Genomic DNA, 25,439 nt, shown 5'->3' on the forward strand with positions numbered 1-25,439 from the left:
TTTGTCGCGTCAATCCATCCATCACCAAGGCAAATAGAAATGGGCTAAGGGCTGATCCCTGATGCAAACCCATCAGAACCGAAGTCTCCGAGTCTCCTCCTAAAGTCCTCACTCTGGTCTTGGCTCCATGATACATGTCCTTGATCACTCTAATGTACGCCACAGGTACACCTTTAGCCTCCATGCATCTCCACAGAACCTCTCTTGGCACTTTATCGTAAAGCTGTAAATTTAGAAAACAATGTCTATTAACTCTCCAAAACTAATAACAGAATTTTTTTAAAATCGAATCAGTATAGGTGTTGAAAGTAAGACATGTAAATGTAAATTTACGACTCCATTTCCTCAGTTTCTAAGACGTACGACTTTCAATTATTGCTACGAAGTCACAAGAATGGATTTTTACGGATTAAGAAGGAAGAAGAAATTGCATGGTTTGCCCTTCAAATGGGCTGGTCTTTAATTTTACCCTTCAAAATGGAACCAGAGCATAACTTATTGTGATGCGAAAATATAAATTTATGCCCACGAAAGAAAAAATTGTTTGTTATGAGGGATAAAAATAAATTAAATACCAACACAAAATTGGGGCACCCGAGAAGGAAGGGAGTGATTTAGGCTTAGGGGCTCCCAAGGGGGCAGATACCCGATTCTCCGTTGCATTACATTGAAGAATTATAAAACCACTTTACCTAGAAGCTTAATTTTCTAGATAAAAACTCTTTCATCTGTTAATTCACACTACATTATCTCACCGACATTAGAGAGACAAACACTCGATTGAGTAAATCTTTTACCAATTTTGTATTTGATTTATGTTAATTTCTCAGGTTCAGTGTTCCAAAACTAAATCACAGCACAGGCTCTTTGGTTTAACAACAAACAACAGAAAACTTCTTTCGAGTCTTGACTCTTGCTGCTAAATCAACGATGTATCATCTTCACTGAATCGACGGCAGTCTTCAAAACCCTGCCATCAATACCGCAAAGATTGAAGAAACATTGCCCCTTCTGTACGTGGGAAATGCTTGCATGAACAGAGACCCCTTTTCACAAAACTAGAACATCGTCACTCAGTTCCGACACCAACTGGTTTTCCTCGACCCATAGAGAATCCCCGAGTGCCATCTGGCATGCGAGGCACAGAAGATTGCTTGCCAGCTGACTGGTCAGAAACTACTGCAGGTTGGCCAGCTACACTAACACCACTTGTACTTGAAGGGGCACTAGCCACACTACTTCCAGTATTCCCTTTCGTTATGGAAGCCCCTGTACGCCCTCCACGATTGCTTTGTCGAAACTGGGGAGGTTCACGTCCTCGACCCCGCGTCTGTCCTTGTCCTGGTCCCTGTACCTTTCCCCGACCACGATTGTGCCCTTTCTTCTTCCCAATGCGGCCATGCTCCTCCTGTCCAAATGACATTTAAATGAAGCCATACTGAAATAAACTGAAGAATCATTCACTACTTCCTGAAAGGAGTGTGTATCTTTTAGAAGACCCATCTCAGTAGGATCTGTCTGGTGCAGTTTCCAGAAAGAAAAAAGGGAAATATCTCCTTGTTAATCAAGAACATGGCAACATCACTTACTGCAACATCACTGGACTGCACGTCAACATGGTGGGACGAGTCTCCATCATGTTTCTCATTGAGTTCTAAAGCAGAATCATCATCTTCTTTGACGTTCAGCTCACTTTCATGACCAGCCTTCTTCACTCGGGCTTGACCAGATTTGGCCTGTACAATTCAATCAAAATGCGTAAGTACCTAGCAGATCAAAATTGCAGAATACCAGCACCCTTTTATGCTAAGGGAAAATCTCTATTTGAACCTGCCTATAAGTGGAGCTAGATGTTCTATCCTTTCCGGAGTCATGGACCTCTTCGGTTATCCTAAATGCTTCTATTCAGAAACTAAATCTTCTGCCCTCATGAAAAGTGAGGAGTCTAGCCCTGTAACCTCATCAGAATGGAGGAGTCAAGCCCTATAACCTCAAGAGTATGGAGAACTGAAGCTTACTTGAAATTCAAAAAATGGGCCAGGGCAACCCGAACGCCAGGAATATCGATAGAACGATCTTTGATATATCCCTAATTTCGATATAAAAGTTGAAACTACTCTGATTATTTATTAACGTTCGTTCTTCTTTTCACTAAATGACAAGTTAGAAACTAGGCCGCTTTTAGGACATGGTTTCAAATTTTATCACCTTGGTAAAAGAATAATCAGGACTTACCGCGGGTCTAAGCAGCAGACGGACTTTTAGACCATTTCTCCAGTTATCCACATCATTTAGCTCAAGAACCTGTAAAATCAGGTTGCATAGTGAAAAAAATGTCAGAGATAGAGATAACCAAGGTGTAACTGAAAAAATATATTAATAATCACTTACCGCCTTCTCAGACAATTCAACAGAGTCGTACTCCACAAATACGTGCAACTGCATTGAGCTATTTAATCAGATCTAGTACGAACAACTGCATTACAAAGTACCACTATGGACACAAAATGTTGTTTCCACTTTCTACTTGAGTAAGTTACTTTGCATTTCTTTTTGTGGATATAGTAAGTTACTTTGCATTAGCAGCCTTAACTAAATTTAGATCCCAAGTCAGAACTTCAACAACTCATTACCATCGTTTCTTATTCTAATTCTGAAAGCAATTTCAAAATGTCCTACTTGTGCATAATTTAGTTATTGACATATCAAATTGTCTGATGCGTACCTTGTTACTATACAGCGTGCTGTCTGATTTTGCTGATCTAGATGCTGAAGAAGCCCCACCATTTGATGGCTGAGGGTGGCAGGTGCGTATCATTTTTACCCTGGCACAATTCATTATGCAGAGTATTAAAAAGGCAGGAACATTTTTGTCAGCAAATTTTCTCAAACTATTCTGTATACAACTACAGCAAACCAGTGTACCTTCCAACTGCTGAGAAAATCTTCATGAGGTTCTGGTGGCAGTGGTCCTCAGGCAAATTCTCAGCAACCACTATGCGAGACTAAAAATGAAAATACGCGATAGATAAAATGATAACCAGATACTAGAAAAACAAAGCCTACAAACCAAAAAGATGAACCAGTAGACGGAAATATGAAATGCTTCAAGCCCTCATAAAATGTCCTAGTTGTAAACCACTACTGCGACATTACCTTTCTCAAACACACACACAAAAAAAAAAAAAAAAAAAAAAAAATCAAAATACCACTACTGCTATAGGAATTAAACGTACTTGCAACTCTTCCAGGGCAGCTTCAGTCAGAGGATTTTTCCGTTTGACTTTCTTTCCATCTTCACTAACTACCTAAAAGTAGAAAAGTCAAATAACAAAATATCAGAAAGAATACATTTGCAAGATGACAATGGTTATTTTGCACAGGGGAAGCACAAAGAGTGATTCTTCTTCAAGGTTGGAGTGAGAGATATGACGACAATGAGGAGATGAAGAAAACTCACAAGATTTATTGAGCTGCGCAGAACTTCAGCAAGCTGGGCATGACTACCAATTAGAGCTTTAATCTTCTTGAATGATGCAACCACTGATATTGGTACTAAAGCAAAGAATAAAGTATCAACAAGCAAGAGCATGAAAAAAAAAAAATAACTTCAAAATTATCAATCAAAACACGGTTAGTCAAGCAGGGAATAAGAACACTCACCATACCCCTCGGGATCCTTGATCATATGCCTTATCAAATTTTCAGTCGTTGCCAAATTTAGATCGCTGAAATAGAACTCCACCTATGGAGAATAAGAATGCACCTGAATTAGCTGAGTTAACAAAGAAAAGAGAACCTCATAGCTTATAGAATTTTACAAGTACTTGGAAAATTTGATAAATTTCATGGCATTATTTCATGCTTCCAGCGGCTTATCCCAAACAAATTTGAAAAGCTGCAAGTATATACTCCAATAAATGATCGGTTTCTTCCTCACACATCTGATCAAGCTTTTCACAAGCACTTGAAAATTTTTAAAAATTCACAGCATTTATTTTTTAAGTTTCAAGTGGCTTATCCCTAATAAAATTGAAAAGCTTCGAGTATAACTTCTAGAAAGCTCATCAAGACATGTTTTTGTTCTTTCCAGTGAACACTTCTTGAGTTCTTGTCAAACATCACAACTTCCCATGCTGGTAGGAGGAAGCAGCTACCCGTAGAATTAGTCGAGGTGCGTGCAAGTTAGCCCGGACAAGACAACAACAACATACCCAGTGTAATCCCACAAGTGGGGTTTGGGAAGTTAACCCGGACACCACGGTTATTAAAAAAAAAAAAAAAAAAAACACTAGAGAGATCTGGTAGCTACAGGCCTTGGCATTGGAATTTAAAATTCCAAAAGATGTGTTTCTACAAAACGAGCCTTACATGAACAAAATTTGCAAGAGAACATCATAAAGGTTCACAAGAAACTTGCATGGAAGATCATGGCAGGCTTGACAAGTTAGGGTTAAACTTTGCAATCCAAAAAGAACTCTTGGCACCCCCTTAAGTAACAAGTCTTCGTAATTCTGAGAATTGCATGTTTGGGACTAGCGAGTCTTCATCTTTTGCCGTATTAATAGGAACTGCATAAGAGTATATCATATTGACATATACAGAGTGGATCAGGGAGAGAAGAAGAACTAGTGCTAGTCTGAAAGGTCTGGAAACAAGTGTGTTGTATATGGACATTGCATGTTTGGGACTAGCGAGTCTTCATCTGTTGCCGTATTAATCGGAACTGTATAAGAGTACATCATATTGAATAGTGTTGCTATTTCAAAAAGTTGAATCTGAACCCTTACAAACCAGCTCACATTATCACTTCAAATTTTTCAGAGGAGAATGTTGACAAATCATTTTTCAGATAAATATTCTTCAAACTTTTGAATCCCTATTTATGTACTCGCCCAAAAGTCCTAACGAACAGCAACAGTTACAGAGAAGTCCAGCCAACCCATCCTAGAATTACTTGAAAGATGTCTCTCCACTTATTTTCATTACCAAAAAAGTGAGATAAAGATATATCAATTACGGATGTAGATCTTACAAGTGAAAAGCCAAAAAAAAAAACTAGTTGATTGTGCAAAAAATTCAAAGCCTTCTACGCACGGCATACCTTTTTCGGCAGGCAATTTCAATTCAAGTGTTATTACATAAAAATAAAATAACGAAGGGCATGCATGACAGAACAGATCATGTATTGATGGAGGCATGTCAGCATCAAACAGATGAAAGTAAAACTTTTCTGCCTCCAACTTGTATAGTTGTCTTCAAAATTTTCTTTTTCTTTTGGATAGTGTTCCTTGCCGCTTTCCGGGGCGGGGTTGGTTAATCACCCAGCACGCACATGAGCGCGCGCCGGGATAGCACCTTAAGTCAAAAGTTAATTTACCAATATCCTTATACTGTTGATGTACATTTATACCCTTAAAAAATGTATCATCCTTTCATAAACCATTGCATTGACTACCAATAATTCACAATGTTCAGAATACGAAGAATCTAAGGTATTGGAAAAGGTAGTTCAATATGAACCATTGATTGTATATAAATGGTCATTCTTCATTCATAAATGTAATGACACATTAAAAAGAAATCTGACAAACGGAAAGGATTGCAAGTAGATAAATAGGGTGTGAAGATGAGGCATCTACATGATTATGAGTTTCTTCCCTCAAGACTAATATATGAGTAGAATCCAATTCACACGTCATGGATCTTAGGAATAGAATTAAAGAATCAGCATGAAAATGTGGATAATTTAAAACTTCTTGGGACCTTGTTGCTGGCACCAAAAAGCAGTTGGAAACGTATATGATACATATGTAATTATATATAATGTTTGTGGTATTATTTGAGAACTTGTGGTATTTCTATCTTCGCAGAATACATAAGCAGACACTTAAAAGTTGGCTCCAACTGTCAGTTGAACACTCCAATTTACTTAATGATAATCTAGACACCTCAACTCACCCCTAGTGTGTCTCGTAGACACAGGTGTGTGACATGGCAAAGTGTGTGCCTTTCAATTAAATTTAAGAGCGCCAGAGCCAGTGTTGTCAAAGGCGCACTTTAAGCCGTGAAGCGAGGCTCAAAACATGTTGAGCGCTTCGCCTCACTTTATTTGCGCTTCAGTGTCATCAACAAGGCTCTAAGACATACTTTTCCTTGACAATGAGCCTCTCTTGAAGAGGTGACACTAGATAATTGATATTTCACTTTATCATAATGTTTTTACAATTTCTTTGTCCATATATTTGTTGTTCATGCTTATTATTAGTAGTCTTGGACTAAACATATATATATTTGTATTTTTTCACCATTGTGCCTTTTTTCATTAAAGCCCACGCTTTATTTGCGCTTTGCGCTTAAAGCCCCAGGTGACATTAGAGCTTTTTTGCACTTTTCGCTTTTAATCACACTGGTCAGAGCTCAATAATGCTTTTTCTTTTCTTTTATTTCCAAATAAAGCCCTCAATAATGCTTTTTCTTTTCTTTTGGAATTAAGCCCTCAATAATGTTTTTTTCCATTTCTTTTCCACAATTAAATTAAGAGTCCGTTAGGCTTAGCTTATAAGTTGCTGAAAACAGCTTTTAGCTTTTTTGAGTATTCGGCTGGCCAGCTTATAAGCCATTTTGTGCTTAAAATAAGCCCAAGAAAATAAGTTGGCCCGTTTGGCTTAGCTTATAGCTGCTTTTTTTAAGCCCATCCAAACAGGCTCTAACTTTTCTCTGTGGCCCACATTTCCACACTTGCAAAATTTATCTCTCTCCATTATTCGTTGTGCTTTTTTTTTTTTTTTAAATGGTATTATTCATTGTGCTTTTTCTACCCATTAACAAGATCAATTATTTACCCGGTTCTTGAATGTTGCCCTTAGTGCATTTCAATAAACAAGTGATTTCATGTTTTGTGCCATTTTAGTTATTGAACTGCATTGAATTTCCTTTATAAAAGTTATTGTGGTTTTTGGGTGAGTGGAAATTACTTCTAGTGCTGGGTTTTCTTGTAAGGTTAGTACCTTTGAAGGAAATTATGGAATGCTAGAGGTTGTTTAATTCTAAAAAATAGAGTATCAACCAAAAAAAAAAAAAATTAAAACTCAATAATTTTTCATTGTTGAATTGTATTGAGTTTCTTCATAAAAGTTACTTGGGTTTTTAGTTCTTTTCGTTTCGAAAAGTTTAATGAAGAAAATAATTTTTGGGTCAGTGAAATTGTTTGTGGGTTTGGATTTTCTTGTACAGTATTACTTTAACGAAATTTGCTTATTTAAGCTTATTGTTTTATATTACATGTCAATAAAATTTAACACATGTAATTCATTTTTTTAATTTGTTCCTTTGACGCATCATCGGAGAGTGTATCTCACGCATTGACCTTCTAGACAGGGGTGTGTATGTGCCCCGCTTAAACCAACATAAGGTGTGTAAATGGTCACTATGAAAGTTGAAGTGTCAAACTGACAGTGGAGTCAAGTTTAAGTGTCTATCCATGTAATCTGCCTTCTATATTCCCAACCAATTAAATGATTGATTTGGTGCATTTGTTCATGATTACCATGAACATTCTGTAATGACGACGACCAACTAGACCAAGAGAATTTGTCGGTACTTTATAGTGTGTTTTTAATTGTTTATAACAAATGAAATAAAAGAAATCATGGAAGAATGGACAGCCATTTGATCAATGATTAGTTAAATATTCTGTTCAACTATTAAATTGATTGAGACTTTTCCTTATATACGGAAAGCATATAAACCTATACGGAAAGTATACAAAATCCTTTGTGGTTTATTTAAGACAAAACGGTATGTGCTCATTGAAATAAGATAATATCAGTGAGGTAATATGTTTCATTAGTAATTTACAATCACAAACAATTGACTTAACAGTTTCATTTTGGCATACCCTGAATACACATGAATGCTTTTAACTTTTACACAATTAATTTATGTATTTTACGGAGATAAAGACACTCACGTTTGACAAGTACTTTTTCAGAATATGAAAATAAATTTTTAGTGGCTTGTATAATCAAACAATTACTGTGTCTCATTCTTAATTGAGAGATTCGATTATCAAAATCAATTCAAAGATAGATATTAGTAAAGTCTGTATCATTTTTAAATTTATAAAAGTTTTGGAGAGTATTTTGATTACACGATAGTGTTAAAACTATCCATGTCACTTACTATATAGCAAAATATATGTATAAGATTCTTATATATTGGTATTGAATATCCATCATCTCTCTATCTACTTTCACCGGGTCACTTTATTATCTAATTTTTCTTTCTTTCACCCTTACTGTCACATACTATTAAGGTCTTGTATGGATTATCTATGGACAGTACTACTTGTCTATGTGCACAGCAGATTGTTCAGTCTTTTTGAAAATGTGTAAGTGCGCAACATTCAATAATGTGAATACAAGTCAGCACATTGTGCTACTATGTCAGGGCTTCTAAAACAAATACATAACCCATATTATGAAATTACAGTAGGCATCGGATAACTTTTTTGGGGGTATGGTTTCTTCCTTTATTGACTTAACTAACTAGGATTAACATTCACCGCTTATTTATAATTCAAACACGCTCTTTAATACTGGTAGGGCTACACGCGCAACGTGCGTGCCCAGACTAGCAATATAAAGGAGGGCAATAGTAAAGAGATGTGGCACCTCACAATGAGTAGGAATCCTATTTATCTGTTTCTCCTTTTTTTTGCTTTATTATCTTCAATTTTCCAATTTGGTGTTCTTTTACGGTTTTATATTGTAATTTGAGAAGACTACAGCTGAAAGGTCCAAAAGTTACATTAAATATCCAAAATAAGTATACAGTCAATGGCTTTTGTAACTCCTCAACAGTTGAGGTATTCACTATTTACAATTTAGATGTTGCTTCTTGTGAGAATGAAGAATTCAACGAAACAAATGAAGGAAACTAGAAAGAATATGGCTCAGAAAATTCGTGGTGTGAAGAAGATCAGTCAACCCGGGGATGCTGCTGAGGCTGACAACAAGAAATTATCCGTGACCAATATATATCAATGACAATGATACAAGATGGTCAGCAAATTAGAAAAAGAAGAACGTAGTTTCTCCTCAATGTTTTATTTGGTTGCTAAATCTCTTAAAAGCTATACTAATGGAAATACTCAACTGTATCATTTTGGCATCTATCTTATATTCAAGATCTATTGTTTGGATCTGGTGAGAATAAATTTACAAGCAGCGAATGGTAGTATTTCACTGTCTTATGTTGCTTAATAAGTTTATAACTTCATATTTGTTTTAACTTTATTACTGCTTTGTTATTTTGCCAAAAATTATAGATCATTAGAAGTGTAATCACACTTGTGGGATTTTTTTTTTTTTTGGATCAAGTAATCAAATGTCATTAGTAAAGCATCCAGAAGATGCAAGGTTATAGGTGGGCAAAAGAAGCTAAAGAAGCTGCTTCAAACAAAACAGGAAGCAAACTTCGACTAAAAACCTGTAAAACAGCCAAAAGGAATCCTGCCTATTGTACTAAGCTAAGCTAAAGACAGGGAACTAACAAAATCCAAAAAACTATCCACTGGGTATGTTGTTGTTGTTTGTTGTAACTATTTTTAACGACATAGTAATGATAGCTACAAAATGTTTGTACTAATATCTTCTGCAAGTTGTCGTAACGACTTTCATATTTCTAAAAATGGTAAAGGTATGCATCATTCTATATATGTTTTATGGAATCCTCTTGTTTGTGAAAAGTGATGGTTATGTTGATGATTTTTCTGGTGGATTTCTATCCAAGCTATGGCATAGATCTGTAAACAGTGAGAATAAATTGAAGTAGGAAGATTAGGTTTCTCTCTTCATTTTGATCTTATGAGTCGGCATTGTAAGCTTTATGAAGCTTGTGTACCTCTTCGTGAAGTATAAAGTTCGAAGAAAACAAATTGACTTGGGAAAATTATGGTGCTTGAATAAATTTCCATAGCATGATCACGTGTAAATTTATTGAGAGAAATGAGAAAAATGTTGTCAACATGGAGTAAGTAATTAAGACATAGAAGATTAACTAATCGCTAAGACATACATGAGATTGACATGAAAAATGAAACGTGTGCGCTATATTAATACCGAAATTTTCCAAATTTTCCTTCTTTGTTAATATATTATTTCCTTTTTTTATACTCCCTCCGTCCCAAAAAAATTGTCCTCTTTTGACTTGGCACAAAGTTTAAGAAATAAAGGAAGACTTTTGAAATGTGTGGTCCAAAACAAGCCTTAGATATTTGTGTGGCTGTAAATCATCTCATAAAGTTAAATTGTTTCTAAATATAGAAAGGGGACAATCTTTTTGGGACAGACTAAAAAGGAAAGGAGGATAATCTTTTTGGACAGAGGGAGTATTAAATATCTATGGATCAAAAGCTGAATTTGTAAGAAAGTGAATCCGATTGTTTGTTTGAGACTTCTTTAAGTTTATCTGTAAATGCCAATCTCCAAATTTCGGTCGATAGACTTTATCAACACTCAAAAAAAAAAAAAAAAAAAAAAAAAACCTATTAGCCTGGACGTGTTGGAATGTGTGCTCCGAATTAAATAATTATTTTTTCTTGAATGTTTTGTCACTAAAGTAAGTTTTTTACTCTCCATTCTTAGTGATATCTTATGTGCATATTAGTTTAGGATTTTGGGATCTTTTATTTTATTCCAAAAGTAATTGAAATTGATCTTGAAGCTAAGGTTTTGGTTAAAGAAAAAAATGAATTCTAACATTTAACCCTAATATCAATAAGGACAGAATTATTTCAAGACATCTTCTTTTGATTGCGTGGAAGAATGTTCTAAATAATCCAAATTAAATATATGGTGTTTATGAGTGTTTTTTTTTACTCATAAAACATCTAAATTCACTATTAGCCTGCTAATTGTTTTGTAAATTTGCTAATATCTTTTACGATCAATGCGAGTACTGTATGGGGTGAAATCTGGGCTCGGCAAGAGATCCAATCAGAAGCAAACACATGGAAGCATTGACTTAACCTAGTCGCGATTGTTAAGGAAGTTCACAACTATGAACCGGAGGCGCCCTCACACCATCATCCTCAGTACGTCTTGGACCGATGTCACCTAGGGGAGGCAAGGGGTGCTCCATGAACGGGCAAGCAATAGAGCCATTGTCACGGGATCGCTTCACCCGGGCACAACTCCTTTTACAGCTGGATTGCACTCCCAACAACCCTTGTCTCGAGCTTCGTGACATTGTTTGATGGGACATTTGTAATAGTCATTTCATTTGTACTTTCATGTAGAAAAGTCTAGGGTTTGTGTAGATAAGTATACCTTCCAAGAGAAGGAACCGGATCTCATTCTTCACACTTGTAACCCTAGCTCCATTGTTGAGCTCTCAAAACATGACAAGCTTATCACCATACTATTTTCTCTTTTATTTTATGCTATTTACATTCTTCCATCTACCATATCTTTCCCGACATATCTTTCCTGTGTTAACTACTAGAAAAAGGGGTTTTGTGATTGAATACGATTCACTTGTCTTTAACCCCTTTCTAACAAATTTAATTACAACAAGATACCCAATGTAATCCCACAAGTGGGGTCTGGAGAGGTTGTTTCCCATAGACCCTCGGTGATGCAATAAGTATACTTTTAGAAGCAAGTAAAAATGGAGAGTTGATTAGAATACCTGATTAATGATTTTCTGAGAAGCTTCTCCAGGTAAGCCTCCAATATTCTTATTATTGGCATCAACCTCTTGATCAACAAATGGTCGAGCAACACCATAGTAGGGCGAGTGAACTACTGGCAATTGAGGCGCGTAAACCAACTGATGATTTTGTAGTACAGCGACATGAGCGCGTGTGGGATACACGCGCCCTGTTGAGATACGAGGAACGAAAGCAGGTGCCTCAGCGTTAAGCTTAGAAGAAGAAGAAGAAGAAGAGGATTCAAATGGACGGTCCTGATTCAAAGCTGAAGATTCTTCCAGAGCCATATAAAATGATCTAGGGTTTCTTTTTTGAATACTAGGAACTAGGAAGTGGTGTGTTTTGTTCTTACTCTGCTATTCTCGAAGAAGAAAAGGAGACAGTGAAGAGGATATTTCGGTGGTCTGCCTGCTCGTTTACTCATTTATATGTACTGCCATTTTCCTTCTTGCGCTTTACCCATTCAGACCAATCATTGACTTCCACGGCTTTTTCATCTTAGGGGTCGTTTATTTTATGGAAAAAATAAATAGACCAACAACAACATACCTAGTACCCGTTTGGCCACGAGAATTATTCATTTTTTTTTCAGAATTTTCTTTTCACTTTATTTGAAATTTGGAAAACAGTTAAAACTCTGTAGGCGTTTGGCCATAGAAATCAAAAACTTTTTCACTTTTTTTTTTAGAATTTTGGAGTTGGAGTTGTGTTTGGCCATAGTTTTTGCAAATAATATTTTTTTTGTTGAAATGTACTTTTTCAACAAGGTTTTGGTTGTGAAAAATAAGTTTTTCTTGTTTTTCAAATTCCAAATATAACTTCAAGTTGTATTTGGAATTTTCATGGCCAAACACTAATTTTTGAAAAAAAGTGAAAAAAGATTCCTGAAAAAAGTGAATATTTTTCATGGCCAAACACTATTTTCACCTTTTTCACTTTCAGTACATTCAAACAACCTAATATTCTTTGCAAAATATTATAACCAAACACAACTCCAACTTCAAATTTCTAAAAAAGGTGAAAAATATTTTAGTTTTTATGGTCAAACACCTGTCTAGTGTAATCCCTTAAGTGGGGTCTGGCGAGGGTAGAGTGTACGCAGACCTTACTCGTATCTTGGAAGTTAGAGAGGTTGTTTCTGATGGACCCTCAGCTCAAGGAAAAAGTAATTCAAAGTGGTTCGAAAAAGAAATAATGAAAGTGAAGAAGTCATAACAAAATACAATTAAAAAAGAAAAGAAAAGAGAAATAATTTCAAAATATGAGTTGGGGAACAAGTAGTTTGGATCGAGTGGGCTTAAAGCTCTTAATCCCTCCGTCCCAATTTGTCTGAAGGTTGACCAGTTTGGGAAGTCAAACAACTTTTTCTTTGACTTAGTTTTAAACATAGATTCTTCGAGTATTTTATAATAAAATTTACATAATTGAAAATTACAGAAAAGTACTATAAGTCTGCATAATTAATAATTCATAATATATGAAAAGAGTTGGAGAAAATCGTAGTCAAAGAAAGAGCTATTTGACTCCCCAAACTGTCAGCCTTTAAACAAATTGGGACGGAGGAAGTAATTTTTAGGCCAAATACATAGATAGTTCCTTAAACTTGACATAATTTGCATGGGTGACAAGTGGGATCGGGTCAGACTGAAGGTGCCTTGTGGGCTTTGTGGTCGGGTTGATCTTCCCTTCGAGAGTAGGCCAAACTTTTCTACGAAAAGGTGAGCCCAACCTAGCCCTTAGCCCATTAAGGATGTGGGTTGGAGGATCAAGCTAAGCGGAATTATATGTGGGTTTAAGTAGGCTCATATATGGGTTGAATTTTGTTTTTTGTGTGATTACTAAGTTAAATTTAAATACAACAAATAAAAAGTGAATGTGGATACAAATTTGAAAAAGAATTTAAAATGTTCAAAGCATTCAAACTTTACTAAGTATAGGCAAAATAACTATATAGCCCCTCAAACTTGCCACGATTTGTAAGTTAGACACCTAATTTAACGAGTGAATAAATAGACACATCAACTTAACAAAACTATGTCCCTCGAACACAAGTGTTTATGTGGCAATTTAAGAGTCTCAAAGTCGAGTTTGAGTGCGTGAAAGCTTATTTTCATTTTCTATGTGAAATAAACCCTTAACTTAAGTCTATCTCCTTCCCTTCTCCAATGAGTACTCGACGGAAAAAATGGTCACTCCAACCTAAATCAGTAGAAAATACGTCCTAATCGTTAGACTACTTTGTTCGCGTCTTCTCTTCTAACAGAATTTCTACCGTCATCACTCACTCTGCCACTTTCTAAATATTATAGACGCTATGATCTTATCTCTCACTGCTCCAAGGTGGGAGAGGATATTTTCAATGACCTAAACATGAAAGTAGCCGACATAGTTGAAACAATTAAATAAAAATCAGAATTTAAATCAAACATGAATTGTCTAACAAACTTAAAATTAACTCAAATAAAAGCCCCAAGGTTTTCAACCTTTCAAGCCATCGTGAGACTTGAATATAAGTAAAATATTACTCCCTCTGTTTCAATTTATGTGAACTTATTTTCTTTTTAGTCCGTACCAAAATGAATGACCTCTTTCCTAATTTGGAAACAAATTCACTTTATAAAATGATTTACATTCACACAACTATTCAAGACTTATTTTGAACCATAAGTTTCAAAAGTCTTCACTCTTTCTTAAATATCTTGTTCAGTCAAATGAGTTCATATAAATTGAAACGGAGGGAGTATGTGTAGAAAAAATCATCTCATCTTTTGAAGCTTTAAATAGTGAGCCTAAAAAGCGTTCCATCTGTGACATACTTTGTCCTTCCCCTAAAAAAAATTAAGATTGAGTCCAAGGAAAAAAAAAAAAAAAAGAAAGAAAAATCAAATAACAAGAGTGAAAGAAGTCCCATCACTGCAGAAACGAAAGACATTTATATAAAGGTGGAAAACTTTTACATAGCTCTCTACCTTCTTAAGCTACCACTGCACATATGAAAGACATAGTTGAAATTTTTCTTATTTCATATAGCCCCCTAATTCTTTACCTACCATTGCAGAGATAGAATCCAATATGGTATATATACATTCTTAGAATGTATATAAAGGTTAAAAAATAAAATAAAAAATAACCCACTGTACCCACCACCGAAATCCCATATTCCGGCCAACTTTCTTCACTCTTTCTTTCTCTGCTTGTTCGCTTTAATTCACCCACATTTCTTTTGTCGTAAATTTTCGTTGTTCTATTAGAAAGGGCATCCTCTTCTGCTGAAGATTGGTCCAACATTACTAAAAGCATTAATGAAAAAGGGATCTACTTTAATAGAGAGGATGAGGTTGTTGAGGTGATTTTCTACTAGAAATGGGATCCATTTTCTCAACCTAAAGGAGCATGTTATTTAGATTTGGTAAGAATTTTTTTTCAAAACTTGGATCTTAACTCTTTCTTCTCTAATGTTCAAAGGAAAACATAGACTTCTCTCCTTATGTGATTAGAAAACTTTATAATCTTCCTACTTTTGAAGATGAAGCAACTCTACCTTTCATTAAAATACGATTGAAATTTAATTGAAAAGAAATTGTGTCCCCTTGGAGCGGACTGGACTTATGATAAAGCTGGAGGTAGAAGTTGTATTTGTTCCTAAAACATTTGGGACAGGGTAAGACCAATACTCGCATTTGTGTTTTAGCAAAACAAAAGTTTATTTGGAAATGCTTGAGGATATTTTTCTATAACATTATTTCTATATCACCTATATGCTTTACTTGTTTTTCAATTTTGTGAAGGATAAGGTAAGAACAACAGGATACAAGAAACCAGTGACCATTCCAACATTTTATTATGTGGATCCTTATTTTGTACATGAGCCACTACAACCACAAAGCAGCATCGTCTTTTCTTTTCTTTTTATTTTTTTATTTTTTTGGCTTGAATAGCATGATACTAGTTATGAATTTATTAATAAAAAGAGTTTGTACATAGAAACAAAACAAAATAAGGCCAAAAGTGCCTGTGAAATGAAACAAACAACCAAAGTATAAAAGCTAGTCAAAATGCAAACTGTCCAAGTTTCTGGTATGATTTCACTCAAAGCAACCTCAAAGCTCTCACCAGGTGCTATGAAATCATAACCCACAGAAGAGTCCTTCAAACTTGAACTTGTGCATGTTGTGACTTGAGTTTACTCAGCTGCTCATTCTATATAGAGAACTAAGATTTATTCCTACTTAAGTAACCTTTGCATCTCATATCTGCTGTTGTGTAGTAAGTGAATCTTGTCTACTTTGCATCATATCTCTTCATTCCTTCTGCTTCTGTAATTATAGACCTGCATATGAATGCAATACTTTGTCCTTTAGTTGCAGCTTCATCTATGTTGCCGTCACCATAGCCGTTGACACATAATTTTTGCGCTCCAATAATTTTATTTAATTACTCAGAGTTCTTGAATCCCAAACGGAGTGAAATATGCATTTTATAAATTAAAATGATTTTTACAAAATTATTCTGCAAACATTTTGCCATTTCATTTGGCAAGATAGTTTCAAATATATACTGTCTGTCATTTGAAATATGTTGCATATTTTTATTAAATATCAAATGTATTTGTCAAATTATTCAGAAATGGTTTAAAATAATTATTTAACTAATTTTTTAAACTATTAAATACCAAATTGATAAATATTTGCCTCTGTTAAGTCAAGAAAATTGATTAATTAAGTAGATAATAAATGTAATTTTTACTTGGCATAACTTACTATGTTACATATTTATGGAACATAACTATACTTTTTAATAATTAAGTTTAGTAGCTATAATATTATATTTTTACAACTTATAGCTGTCCACTTTTTTAACCACTCCCCACATGCCTATTTTTTAGCTACACACGTTTCTCTCTCTTTCATTTTCCTAAATTTACTTTTCTAACTCCCAATCTCCCCTAATTTAGTGCTTTTCAAATCGATTCTTGATTTGGTTCACTTTCTTTTTTTACTCTGTATTAACTACTCATTAATTTCAACCTTTAGAGTCCCAATTCAACTCTATTACCTAAAATATGTAAGATTTTCTTTTATTTTTTTGCCTAAAACATAGAAGACTCAAACAGCTCATCCCATCATCATCATCACCATTCCGTGGCGATGTTGTGCCAAAGGATGTGAATGCTTTGTGGCTACCATCAAGACTAAATGCACCATCCAAGTTGTTGGTTTGGTGCCTACTGCGATTCAAGTGTGGTATCAACTATCAGCCACCAACTGTTGTTCCTAGAGGTGATCTTGCCAAGGTGCAAAGGGCTGTATGTATGATTTATTTGTTGGGTTGTATTTTCCTTTTGGTGTTCTTCTTTGCATTTTAGATACATCCACTTTGCTATTTTGTATTTCAATGGTGTCTTCCGTGTTGAAATATGACTTATATACTATGAAAGTTTAAATGCTTGTTTGTGTGAAAAAAAAAATGCCATTCTCTTTCAACACTCAATTTCTCCATACTAAAGAGTGATCGTGCTGACATGGATATTGAAGTAGATGAAAGCAGTACTGGTGATAATAATAATACTAATATGCTGACGAGGCAACTATTCCCAGAATCACAAGGGACCAGGATTAATATTCATCAAAGTCAATGGTTGAACTTGTTTGTGCCGAAACCTTCTGTTGATGAGGAAGATGATGGAGAGGTATTTTTTCTTATTAATGACCCTATTTTTCACTTCACGAGATATGTATTTTACTTGCATTTTAAGTATATTATTATCGTATTTTCGATGAACTTGATTAATTTTTCGTTTTTTCAATTCAACGGATCTATATTTTGCATTCATTTTAAGTATATTTTTGTCGTATTTTTTATTATTTCAATTAGTTTTTGTGTTTTTAATTGTGTGTTATATATTTTTTGTTTTACCTAATTTGTTACTTGCATTTTAAGTATTTTTTTATCGTATTTTCTGATGAACTTCAGTTAATTTTTCGTTTTTTCAATTCAACAGATCTGTATTTTGCGTACATTTTAAGTATATTTTTGTCGTATTTTTTATTATTTCAATTAGTTTGTGTTTTTAATTGTCTGTTATATATTTTTTCTACCTAATTTGTTACTTGTAAATTTATGCGATTTTGAATTTGTGTTTACTTTTTATCAAAGTATATTTTGTAGTATATATTCAGTGTATTTTTACAGCACAGTCACACACTGTTGTAGTGACAACCACAGTGCATTTGACATTGATATATTTGCATTATATTTATAGTATATTTTAAGTATATCTTGAATGTGTTGTTATTTATTGTGGTTAATTTGTTATGTTGTTATTTTTTCATGTTTTGTTAATGTAAAGTTTCAGTATATCTTGACGCATTCCAGTTGAAATTGATGCAAAGTTTCTCCGTATGAGATACGACGCAAATCGACAAGGCAACTCTGAATGCATTTATTGATAACAAGCAACCACCAATACCTGTCAAGGCTACCATTGATTATGATGCAGTGATTTTAGTAGATGTTCAGGAGTAGATTTGTAGACAGAACAATTTATGTTTTAAGTTATTTTTTTTTTCTCCAACTTTTTTTTTTTTGATGTATAACATCACTGTTGCGTCATTATTTTTATGAAGATTTTAGAAGAAGTTTTATGTATTTTGGTAATGATCCCGCTTGTTGTATAGTCTAATCATAGATTTGAATTATGTTTTTATTACATTTATATTTTTCTTGTATAGTTACTGCTAAAAAATTACAAAGTGCATTTCAATATCAAGTTTATATTTCCTACATGTTTTCACTATATTTTATTGATGAACCAGGAAGAGTTCTATGCATTTTCTCTATATATTCATGGTACACTGAATTCATTATTGAACCATAAAATCCATTTTTCTGTACAATATACTTCAAAAATTAAAGAACAATTTTAATACTCCTAAAATACACACAAAATACAAGTGAAATATATTGTAAATATATTCATTACGATTCAAATCTTACGGATAAATTAGAATACACTCAAAAATACAATCATAATACGGATAAAATACGGTGAATCAAAAGCCACCCTTAGGGATTAAAGTTTTTTTATGGAGTCAAGTTTTCCCATCTTATTAAAGTTACTAAATAATATTCAATATCGACTTATTGCACTCAATAACTAATATTTTTTGTAACGAACATTTTGATTTTTAATAATGTAATTTCATTGAATATTTTTAATAACGAACACAAAACTGATGGTCATAGCATCAGGAGACAATCTCAACTTGTCACTATGCAATTCAGTTGATGAACAAATCAAGCTTTGCGTGATTTACGGAACATTAAAAAAAGATTTTTTTTAGTTATATTTTCAGAAAAAATATGAAGAGAGTTTTTGAATTCAAATTTTATGTGAATGATTAGATGTTGAATGAGACATGTGATTAGATATGGAAGAGAATGAGATGCGTGATTTATGGGACATTAAAAACGATTTACGGTTAGTTTGAAAAAGATTTTTTTCCTTAAATAGAGGCATTATTTGCTCAACAGTTCCGTGTATTTAGTCTGTATTTTGGCTATATTTATGCGACGCGTCCAGGACCTAAATATAGGAAAAACCAGCTACGAATTGTAAATAATGAACTTGTAGTTATAGCTTGTTAGAAGCAGCTAAAAGGTAGCTATTTGAGAAAATTTTACATAAATGTAATTTTTACTTGGCATAACTTATCTGCGTGATTTATGGGACATTAAAAACAGATTTCTGGTTAGTTTGCAAAAGATTTTTTTCCTTAAATAGAGGCATTATTTGCTCAACAGTTCCGTGTATTTAGTCTGTATTTTGGCTATATTTATGCGACGCGTCCAGGACCTAAATATAGGAAAAACCAGCTACGAATTGTAAATAATGAACTTATAGTTATAGCTTGTTAGAAGCAGCTAAAAGGTAGCTATTTGAGAAAATTTTACATAATAAATTACACCTCAATTTCATAACTTATTGGGCTATAATCGCAATTGTTTCCAAAAAAATGATTATAATTGATCTTTCTGTTAATTGCATGAGTTAATTGTGGTTATTATGAAAATAACCAATTTGATTTCTACGCTTTAATTGTGGCTATAATCGAAAAGATAAAATTATTTGCTTGTGTATCAATTATGGTCATATGTAAAATTATTTGCTTGTGTATCAATTATGGTCATATGTTAAGTCATCCTTTTTTTAAATTCGGCTATAATAGAAATGATTAGTTATCTTCAGAGTGGCTATAATTAAAATAGTTGATTAGTTGCTTAATTTGTAGCCAAAATTACCCCCTCATATATGTATATACAAACATATACAAGAGTATACATGTGTATATACATATGCACTTGGGCTAGATCTTTAAAGAAACGGCCAGGCCCAGTCCAATAAGTGGACCAGACCCGACCCATTCCTTTTTTCCAGTAATTAAACCAAACAATACCTAATTCTACAAACACAAAAGGTGTTTGTATCGTTTTGGAGAAGAGGGTTTCTAACCCTAACGCCGCCTGCTCTCTCTCATCGTCACTTTTGCCAAAAATGGCATCGCACAGTGTACATTTTTGCTTTTCTCAGAGCTGCTCATTCGTTTTAGGCAAGGGCAAGTAATGCTCTTGCCCTCTCTCCTCTCAATCCACCGTAGAAACACCAAGAGGTGAGGTTGCCCCTCTCTTTTTCACTTTTCTGCATTTTCTTAATGAGTTTTGTCTTGTTTGATTTTGAATACTCGATTATGATTGGATGATTGAGAAATGGAGGGATCCCCCTCCTCCCCCCCGACCCACCCCAAAACCTTAGTCCCACATCAGATGAGGTCTGAAACCCTAGAATTTGGGGGTTCTATTTAAAGAACCCAAATTTCTACCCTTTTACACACACATATAGATACTTTTCTAATTTCAGGAAGAACCAACATTTCGGTTTTACACTGATCTTGTACGAGTACACTTAGGGTTTTGATTTGCTTAGAACATTTCTCAGTCTAAATTTAGTCTGTGTTTCTGAAATCTTTTTGATTTCTTTGTGGTTTGTGGCTGTGAGGTGTGGAGGAGAAGAAAGCTCTCAAAATACTCCATTCTCGACAAAGGCTATCACTACAAAAGGTAATTCTCTTTCCTTTAATGTCACACCCCAACTAGGGGAAATGCGCGGGCACCTACCATTTCCCACCTCAGTAGGCGAACCCTTTCCCAAATCATTCATTCAACCACTATAAAATAATCAAGGCAATCAAATTTAAGCCTCAAACGTAGATAATAGTAAGGATAGGTGAATAAGTATAATACAACAATCCCAAGGAATCTGGTCTAAGGCCGTACAAGAGCCACTACTATAAATACTACAAGTCTGAATATGAATACATGTTTGATAATGGAATACTGCCTCATAATATCAAAATAAGACAAGTAGCTAAGAAGAGGCATCCGGGAAGCGAATCCATCTAAATGCTCACCCAGGAATACTCGACAGACGACCTCGGGACTCAGTCACGGGCGTAGAAGTCGATCTGGTCACAAACTCTGAACTCAGAAAGAATGCAGCAAGGTAGAATCAGTACAACAATACGTATTGAGTAGGCATCATAGGCTGACAACAGTTAGAAAATCATATATATAAGAAAGAGACTGAAAAAGTAGGCATGCTCACAATCAGATAAAACTCAACACAGTCCAGGTATCGAATCCTGTACTAAACCACCAAGTCTAGTAAATCACCTCAAAGTCCACTATAAGTCCGAAACACCGTTTCAAGAACTACTATCAAGTACACGTATCACCAAAAATCAATCAACAATTCCCAAGCAATGCCAACAATAAATATGAGATGGATGCGATGCAATGCAAATGCAATGATATAAACATGCTTCGGGCAGAATATCTCGTCGCCTCGACAGTTATGACCCATGGGGTACCGCTAAGTTCATGTACCTACTGCGGAACGCACAACCAACAAGCCATAATCAACAACAATACCAACCTAAGTCTTCCATCCCAACGTCATACTCGAAGGTTTACATGCTTTCTCCAACAGTCACTTACTATACATATAATCCGCTAACTGAAGTCTAACCAAAAGGTAAGCCGTAACCTTCCTGGAAAGCCGAACAGGAGCCTTGAATCGTCACACCTTGCCCTTGCCCTTTCGTAATGCCTCCAAGTACTCAAAGTCTATTCATAATTGAATTCTATATTAAAAACCACGAATAATGACACCCATATTTCTATACTTCTAGTTAGGTCAAATTCTAACTAATAGAAATTAGGGAAACAGACTCACAAGGGTAAAACGGGAAATTGAAAGATGGAACATGCAATTCAAGCTCTCGGTGATCAAACCCACTAATCATTTTGCCAAAACAACCCGTGTTTTTGCATATTTGGAAAGTTTTGAAATAATTGTGACTTGTGTGTTGCAAGGCAATATTTTGATTTTTGTTAATATGACTATGTGGTTTGTGAAATTATTGGTGTAAAGGCATCGGGGAAGGCCGAGGGCAAATTTGGAATTTTGGAAATTTGTTTCGGAAATTACAAAACGAGTTTTCAACGAATTGGGCCAAGAAAAATTGGAAGAAATTTGGGCCCAAATTCAAGGGGGTGGCCGGCCATAGCTAGGCCCAAGCCCTTCATTAAATGGTCATGTGATTTTCACATGACCATAATTTGGATATATATCCTTGTGCCCCTTTAGAATTTTCAAGAAACAAAGCAAAGCAAAAAAAAATAATAAGAAAGCACCTCAAAGGCCCTCTCGGCCGAACCCTTCTCCAAAAAAAAAAAAAAAAAAAAAATTCTTCTAGCCTTGTTGCTAATCCAAGAATCTTGTTCTTCCCATATTTGTAGACTACTCAAGACGCCCTTCCGCGTGATACAATTAGTTTGGAGTAAGGTGCACGTTTGCGGCAAGTTGGAAATTCAAGTAAAGGTAAGAATTTTGCCATTTTTGTGTTATGGAATTTGTATGAACATTATAAGGATTGAGAATAGACGAGAATTTCGTCGTTTTGAAGTGTGTGTGTGCAACCGTGCGTGTGTGTGTGAGTGTTGAAGTGGCCGTGAGCCATGGCTATGGTAAAGGAGATGACTTATGTTTTATTTAGCTTGTGGATTGCGTCGTTGTGACATTTATAACTCAAATGAATGTTTAACGAGTTAAGTTGGCATTTAAGTTGGTTATATGTTGGTGTGAAGAATTATGGAATTTTCATGTGATTTTTATATAAGTATAGAAATGAGGTTCCAAATGTGAATTATGATTGTTGTTAATAAGTATAAGAGGAAAACAATGCGAATTGGAAGCTTTGTTGTGTTTATGGAAGAGTCGGATAGAATATGGAAATTGGCGGAAAGCTTGAATTTGTGAATATCGTTTGGTACGTTATTGGAATATGTTTGAATAATATTAAATTAGTTAATGAATATGATAATGTCGATATTAGTTTGATATTGTGAAGTTCGGATGAAAGTTGTCGCTTTATGTAGAATAAAGAAAATGGATGTTAGCTTCATTTTTGTTGTGATTTGTGATATTGTGGATTGTTGTTGTTGTATATGGAGCCGAGCTAAGTCTCGGGGTGTTATATATATAGGGGAAGTGCTGCCGAAATTTCGGTAGACAAAAACAAAGTTAAGTGAACTCTTAAGCCTTAAGATTCCTAATTGGTAACTTTGACCATTTACAGATTCTGGATGAAACGGGATCTAAGTTTTGGGTGAGCATACGACGTTGATAAGGTATGTAAAGCTCCCCACTCCTTCTTTTGGCATGTCTTAGTATGTTAGGTTGATATCGGAACCCCGGAAGCAATTCTGCTCCTCGAAATCCAATTTACAAAATGGCTACTATTCATTCAATTCAATTGAAGCCTATTGATTCTATTTTGGCTAGAAAGTAATCTAACGTCCGAAACCTATGTAAAGATGATCCGTTTACTTTGAAACCTTCATATATGAACTTATAGACTCTAAACGTCCATAAATTATGATTGCCACCTCAACTTGCCCCGAGGTGGGCCCACCAACCCGATATGCCTTATTTGCCCTACTAAGATCCCTTTTTTGGATAAGTTTCGATAAAGAATCTCCGATTTGAACTTGTCCCTTATGAAATAATGTTTTGACCCTTATGAAATACTATGCTATGTTTTGGAACCATATATACCGCTTTGGAAACATTTTGTGGAATAAACGTCCGTGCTAATCATTTATCCGATTGTTTTGGTTAATAAATTGACTTATGAAGTAATTAAGTTTTGAAAGTTTATTTTGATATACGAATTGCATTGTTTGCTCACGACTCCGCTCGTGCCTTACTATGACTTCGTTCACCGGTTCCCGGGCCGGTTTTGTGATCGTGCGCCTTATGTTAAATTCGGTAGTATGCTGTGTTACGGTTTCCGAGACCTCGCCATAGGGCCGGTTACCGTTCTGGAGTTATGCTGTGATATGGCTTATGATACGGTTTGTATGATGTGACATGTTTGGAGATGTACGGGAATATGAAACCTTCTGGAGTATGCTGTGTTGTGGCACCAGCGTCGGAGTGGTGACCACGTTCCTGAGCGTTATGCATGATTTTGAGTTGCATTTTGTACATATGTTTTCAGTACAGATTTTGTTATATTAATTTGATATTTTCCCCCCGTATCTCTATTACGTTTGTTTGTGATGGACTTTACGTACTCTATGCTTTACATACTCGGTACTTCTTTCGTACTGACCCCCTTTCTTCGGGGGGGCTGCGTTCATGCCCGCGTACGGACGTTGGTGATCCTCCACCGTAGGCTACACTTTCTGCTTTGTCTTGGATTGCTCCTTCGGATCCGGAGCTTATATTTTGGTATATATCTTGTCATGTATATTCGATGTATATTTGCACTATTTGGGGTACGGCGGGGCCCTGTCCCGTCATATGATTCTGTTTGTCTGTCTAGAGGTCTGTGGACATATTTTGTGGGTTGTGCCTACTCCCGTATGACTGTGTTTGTATCTGTTATGTTTGGGCGATTCCATTCGCCGCGGCGGCCGGTCCGCATATGTACATGATATTTTGTTGGTGGCGGCCGGTCCGCATATGTATATGTTATTTTGTGGCCCTGTGTGGCCTTTGTTGGTATTTTCTGCGTGCAGGGTTATTTTGGTTAGTCTATAAAACAAAGGAAACTCTGCCGAAATTTTCTGAAAATTATCTAATTTGAAATATAGCCTTATCGGCTTCCGTTATATATTTGATCGCATTCGTTATGTTTTGAGGTAGTGTTTGATAGATATGTCTGGGTGCCCAGGTCGGGCGCTAGTCACGGCCTACGGGGTTGGGTCGTGACAAAAGTGGTATCAGAGCGGTTTGTCCTCGGAGTGTCCACAGATCGTGTCTCGTAGAGTCTTGTTTATCGGTGTGTTGTGCACCACATCTATAAACAGGAGGCTACAGGACATTTAGGATGTTACCTTTCTTTGAATCTTAGATCGTGCGTTAGAGCTGTGTTGTTAGGATGACTCTTTTCTGACCAATTGTTATGTTTTTCAGAGATGCCTCCGAAGAAGACGACGGCTGCCCAGAAGGGCAAGGCGAAGGTAGATGAGACTAGTCGGGCGCCGAGGGTTACACGGGCTCGTGCGCAGACTAGGCCTGGCATTGTGTTACATTCGAGAGGGTTCGGCCACTCCACCACCTAGGGAGGGCCGGAGTAGGTCCCTCGGCGGCCCCGGC

General features: G+C 35.4%; 1 protein-coding gene across 1 annotated transcript; it reads right to left on the reverse strand.

Moving 5' to 3' along the window:
* Positions 1 to 585: 585 nt before the first annotated feature.
* LOC132031491 (la-related protein 6B-like) lies at positions 586 to 12,200 on the reverse strand. The gene is made up of 10 exons (XM_059421481.1): positions 11,695 to 12,200; positions 3,664 to 3,745; positions 3,461 to 3,555; positions 3,237 to 3,308; positions 2,926 to 3,005; positions 2,726 to 2,825; positions 2,392 to 2,439; positions 2,236 to 2,304; positions 1,590 to 1,736; positions 586 to 1,408 (listed from the first exon to the last, which is right to left on the reverse strand). The coding sequence occupies exons 1-10, from the start codon at positions 12,001 to 12,003 to the stop codon at positions 1,070 to 1,072; spliced, it is 1,341 nt and encodes a 446-aa protein (XP_059277464.1). The 5' UTR covers positions 12,004 to 12,200; the 3' UTR covers positions 586 to 1,069.
* Between the last annotated feature and the right edge of the window lie 13,239 nt (positions 12,201 to 25,439).

This window comes from Lycium ferocissimum, chromosome 9 (assembly GCF_029784015.1).
Source record: "Lycium ferocissimum isolate CSIRO_LF1 chromosome 9, AGI_CSIRO_Lferr_CH_V1, whole genome shotgun sequence".
NCBI classification, from domain to species: Eukaryota; Viridiplantae; Streptophyta; class Magnoliopsida; order Solanales; family Solanaceae; genus Lycium; species Lycium ferocissimum.